Source organism: Eupeodes corollae, chromosome 2, assembly GCF_945859685.1.
Source record: "Eupeodes corollae chromosome 2, idEupCoro1.1, whole genome shotgun sequence".
Lineage (NCBI taxonomy): Eukaryota > Metazoa > Arthropoda > Insecta > Diptera > Syrphidae > Eupeodes > Eupeodes corollae.
In genome coordinates, this window is record NC_079148.1 from 50,556,423 (window position 1) to 50,562,173 (window position 5,751).

Sequence of the window (5,751 nt, forward strand, 5' to 3'; positions counted from 1 at the left end):
AAAAGATGGTGGGTGTCGATTTGGTGTTCTTGGGTTTTTTCCAGGATCTGCCGTAATGTGAATTTTTGATCAACTGTGGACTTTCCTGGTCTAAAACCACACTGATAAGGACTTATCAGGTTGTTGAATGGGCTTTATATTACTGCATAGAAGATTTTATAGGCGATGTTAAGTAGACTGATTCCTTTATAGTTGGTGCAGTTTAGAGGGTCTCCTTTTTTCAGGATCGGGCAAACAATACTGAGGTTCCATTCATCGGGCATGCTTTCTTCCGACCATATCTTACAGATAAGTTGGTGCATGCTACTAACCAATTTATCTCCAGCTGCTTTAAAGAGCTCGGTATTCAAGCCATCCGCTCCAGCGGCTTTATTAGACTTCAGCTTAGATATTGCAATCGGGAGGACGGGATTGTTGGCTTTCGTTGTCTATGTTGAATGGATCATCCTGCCTGGCAGTGGAATTCAACTTGTTGTCGCCGTTATACAGTCTGCAGAAGTGGTCCTTCCATTTCGTCAGCATTGACTGCGGTTCCACTATGATGTTTCCACTTTCGTCTTTCCAGCCTTCGGTTCTAGGTTTATGTACCTGTGAATTTCGTTTCACTTGTTCATAAAACTTTCCAACTTCATTCTTGCTTTTAAACCTCTCAACATCTTCGACCGCACGCTTCTCATGCAGTCTCTTTTTTCTTCTGAGAAGTCAGCGTTCATCTCGCCTCTTCTGCTCATAGAGCTCATGAGCAGCTCTAGTCCTTTTATGCAGCACCGCTTTGCGTGCTGCTGCATTTGCCTGCCGACATTCCTCATCAAACCAGGGGTTCGTTGTTGGTGGCTGTTTGAAACCCAGCACATCAGAGGCGAATTCTCTGATTGCTGGTAACTCGGTCGGAAAAGGATTTGGCGATCTCTGGCGATTGAAGCCGTTCGACGTTGTACCTTCTCCCAGCACCTCCCTGTTTTTAATTAGTATTATCAAGTTATATACAGTAGTTTTTTCTCTAAGGCTTTCATTGACAAATCAGCAGTTCCTCAGGGCAGTCATTTAGGACCACTACTCTTTATTTTAGCTGTCATTGATATATCAATTACATTTTACTCTATGCAGATGATATGAAAATCTCTAAACGATCATTTATCCAAGGGAATATTAAAAGTTTTGCATTTTAAGATCGATCTATATAAGACTTTGGTCCGCCCCGAAAAAATCTGTTTAACGCAAGCATATGCAATAGTTTCTTATTTCAATAAAATTTGTTGATCTTTAACATTTACTCATCAGAAACGTTATAAAACAAATTTAAAAATCCAATTATGTTCAAACTAAAAACACCCTGTATTAAAGGACATTGCATGTTGATAAATTGTATTTCCTATCCATGATATTTTATTCATTTTGCAATTTTTTGTTTTCTATTTGCATTTTAGATCGTTCCAACACAACACTCAAAACGTGAAATGTGCAATTCTTGGCTACTAACAATAGTTATAATTGGATGCTTATGGAATTCCCAGCCTCTAGAATCAGTGAAATCATGTCCAGCCGAATGCATTTGTCTATCTCAGACGCAAGTAAGTGAAACCTTCTCTCCCAATTAGAGAGTTTTTTATTTCATTTTTTCTCTTTTTGATTCTCATTACTCAGTGGGATAGAAATTGGTAGAAGGAAAAAAAAATAGTCCTAAATACACCAAACCCCACTTTTACACCGCTACATACATATACATTCATACTCATCCTTGTTCCTGGGATTAATTTTATTTTCTTGTTTTATATCACTTTCATATTCTTCGTTATATTTTTCATTTCTATTTTTCTTTTATTTGCCATTTTCAGGTCCTTTGTAACACTGGCGGACTTGAACAGATTCCATTACGGCAATTGCCATCGACTGTGGAAAATCTCGCTCTAACCAAAAACAATTTCCCAGTCATAAAACCGGATTCGTTTGCCGGTCTGCGAGCATTGAAGAAGCTTTCACTGGATGGTAATAATATAACGAAAATCAAGCAATTCGCATTCAGAGGACTGCCACGTCTGAAAGAGCTTTCTATTCAATATACTCCGTTACAGACGGTTTCACAATTTGCATTTGCCGGCCTGCAAAATCTGTCGACCATCCTGCTGAGCCATAATCAAATTATCCGAATCGAAGGCAATGCATTCGCAGGCACCTCGAATGTTAAATTAATTCTACTCTCGAACAACCCCATGCTTCGAATTGAAACGTCCGCCTTTTCTGGCCTCACCAGTGTCGGTCATTTGATTCTGCCATCAGGCATACGCATCATCGAACCGGACGCCTTCTACGGCATGGATACTGTTGGTCTGCTAAAGCTATCCTATATGGATCTGCGTGAGCTGGCGCCCTACACATTCCGCGGCTTATCCAATGTTCTGCTGCTGACCCTGCAAGAGTCCGATCTGGGAGTTGTCTGTGCGGATGCTTTCAGCGACCTCAAGCAAGTGGAAACACTGCAAATACTCAACAATAAAATTGATGCTTTCGAGGAGCTCAACATTACCTACACGCAACAGATAAAGTTCCTTAAGTTGCAGGGCAACCATATCCTAGAGACACCCGATCCAAATTCAATTATTCTGGATGGCGTGGACAGCCTTTCACTGGTGAACAACCACTTTCCCTGTGGCTGCCACATACACACGCTGCTAGATGGTCCTTTGGTCGAGGGTGCCTATAACCAGAGCGATTTCTTGTCGAAGAACTTTTGCATATCGCCGCTGGAGGTGAACGGCAAATCTATGAGCGAGTTGGATCTGGACTCGATTGGCAGGTGCCAGGACCATGTGACAAAGGGCAATCTCGGATCATCTTCAATGACACTAAATGTAAATGAGATGCTGACTCTGATAGCCCTGTCGATTTACTACCTCGCAATACACACGTTCCACTGGAGGAGGTGGTTTCTATTGTTGCACTCGAAAAAAGATTGCATGACGAACAAGAAATCATCATTGTCCTTTGAAGATGCCAACAACGACAACGCTAACGCCAACAACGACGTTCGAGAAGAAAACGTCACTATCGTTGCCACAAATAAAAACGAAACTGACGCTGTCGCTGATGCTGACGAGGAAGATGGCAGTGGCAATGGTGATGACGATTCCGTAGCCGAAGGATGTGTTACAAGGACGATTTGTCGTCGTCGTAGTAGGAGTCGGAGTCGAAGTCGCATTCGCATTCCCATTCCAATTTCAATTCCGATTCAGATTCGCAATTGTCCTTTGCGTTGCTGTTGCTGTTGCGGAAGCCGTAGCCCATACCATTGCTTTAGGTATTGCCGCTGTCACTGTCGTCTTTGTCATGTAGATAGTTCTCCTAGCTGTCAGAAACTTTCGATGAATATAAATAATACTGGATGCATCGTTAAGTTGTAGCAATGACAATGGCAATGCCTTCCAATCGAACGTTAATCGAATTTGGATCGAGTGCGTTTGTTGTTGCTTTTTTGTTTGTGTGTTGTACAGTTTAAGTTTGTGAATAGATTTTTTTGTTGTTGTATCTTCTAGATTTCCTATAAGTTTTGTAAGGCTGGTTTTTGTATGTATGTATGTGTGTGTGTGTCTGACTGTGTGTGTGTGTATGATATGATTGTTTGTGTAGATATATACTACTTGACACAACAAAAAACTAACTTTTCCTTCGGATAACGGTGAGATAGAAGAAAACGGAAACGGAAATTGATTATTATTGATACCTTTGGTGTACTGGGTGAAAAGAAAATGTTATTTCAACGAGTAAAGGAATGAAGAAAATACTTCTTCGTCTCCTTCTTCATTTTTCGACGATGATTATTTTTTTTTTTTTCATTTTTCATTGTAAAAGTTGTTTTTAAAGTTTGTGTTTTTTTTGTCCTTCTTCTTCTTTAATTTTTCGTCTTTCGTGTGCCCTTTTCTTATATCTAAGAGTTGAGTAGATATTTGTGTCAAAAAAAAGAAAACAAAAAAATAATAAAAGTTTTGTAGGTAGAAATGTTTTTCTTTTTATAGATCTTAATTTTAAATGTTTGGAAGAAAATTAAATTGGTAATTTAATTTGTCTGATAGTTTTGTAATTAATTTAAAGAAGAGAAATTGGCATTTGGTTTGGTTGATGCGACAGGATTTTAACAATTGGCAGTTTAACTTTGGTGTAATTGATAGTTTTCGTATCCGGATACGTTGGAATGGAATTGAAATTTTATATTGCGTACATCGAGGTGGTTCTTGTAAGGGTAAATATGTATTAAGTTGAGTGTTATGATAGTGTCTATGGTAAATTGAGCTGGAGCCCTTATTTTGGGAGTTTACTTCCGTCAAATTAGTGGATACAAACATAGTGGATACAAATTCAATGCCTTTTTATTTGTATTTTTTGATTTGTTAATATTATTCAGATCAGTTGTTTAAGAAAATTTTGATCTAGATTTTAACAATCTTTTTGAGACCCCATGTTCATACTTAATTCTATTTACTATTTCTACCGATTGATTGAACGTTGTTAAATGATGAATTAGCTTTCATTTTCTATTATTAACAGTCAATTTTTATAAGGGAAATAGTTTACAGAAATTGTAAAAAAAATATTTTGAATACAATTCTGAGAAACTTCTTTGAATGTGTTCTTTAACTATCGCATTTCCATTAGTTGGGGATAAAAGTTAAAAACGAACAATTAATATATACAAACGTATGGATAAAATAAAATATTAAGTCCATAAAGATGGAGGAAAGGGCTAGAAAATTGTAAATTGTAATTTTAAGTTTTTTGAGGGTATTTATTTTCATACAATAAAATATTTGCACATTATTTGTTTGCTAAATAATTTAGCAAACTTGATTCAAAATAACTAGGTTAGGTTAAGGTGTCTGTCCGAAATGGAGTAGGACACACTTAGGCCAATTTAATGGCTACTATTTAATTAAGATACGACATGAATCTTGAGGGTATCGTCACTGCTCAATTAATCCAGTTTGAGTCCCTTACGAAACGAGACTTTTCAGATCGTTTTAGAAGAATTCTACCACGTAATTCTTGTTTTTTTTTTGAGCTAGAACAGGGCATGTACAAAGGAGATGAAGAACTGTTTCCTCCTTCTGCAAAAGTCATTTGAGAATACGCCTAGCCGCAGAGCGTGCTTTCCTATTAGACAATGACCGGTTATAACATCAATAATCTGCTCAGAAATAGGGTGCTTGATCGCGTTAAATGTATAGGCCAGATGTTTTGTGACCTTGCACATGGTTATATTATTCCACCTGGTGTTTGCCTTCTTCAAAGCGTCCTGCATTAGCAATAATTTACATTTTCCAAACGTGGTAGAATATGTTTTGCTGTACCATTCTTTCAGTAATTTTGTTGTCATTCTAAAAAGGATACTTTTGCTATTGTATTAAAAGTTCATTGTCCTCAAATCTTTGCACCAGTCTTATCAACATAAAAAGCCCTTGGGTTGGTTTTCTAAACAGAAACTCAAGAAAATCCAAAATCCCAAAAATGCAAAAAATAGAAAACCCAAGATCCAGGAATCTTGAAAAATTGTATACATTTTTTTTTTTGATGGGAGGAAATCTTGAAATGACACTTGGCAGTATTCGACACCAAGAAGTGTGGGACTCTTAACCACTTAAACCACCTCTTCATCAGGACCAATCTTGAAGGATCGACTACAGATTTTTCTTTCTTAACTTTGTACAATCATTTAAACTTTTAATACTTTCCCATGTTTTTTTAGACTATAAGCTCATGAAT

At 37.5% G+C, this 5,751-nt stretch overlaps 1 protein-coding gene across 1 annotated transcript; it reads left to right on the plus strand.

The window, feature by feature from the left end:
- Positions 1-1,457: 1,457 nt before the first annotated feature.
- On the plus strand, positions 1,458-3,522 carry LOC129948155 (insulin-like growth factor-binding protein complex acid labile subunit). The gene is made up of 2 exons (XM_056059034.1): positions 1,458-1,571; positions 1,836-3,522. Exons 1-2 carry the CDS (start codon positions 1,458-1,460, stop codon positions 3,396-3,398), a joined length of 1,677 nt encoding a protein of 558 aa, XP_055915009.1. The 3' UTR covers positions 3,399-3,522.
- The last annotated feature ends 2,229 nt before the right edge of the window (positions 3,523-5,751 follow it).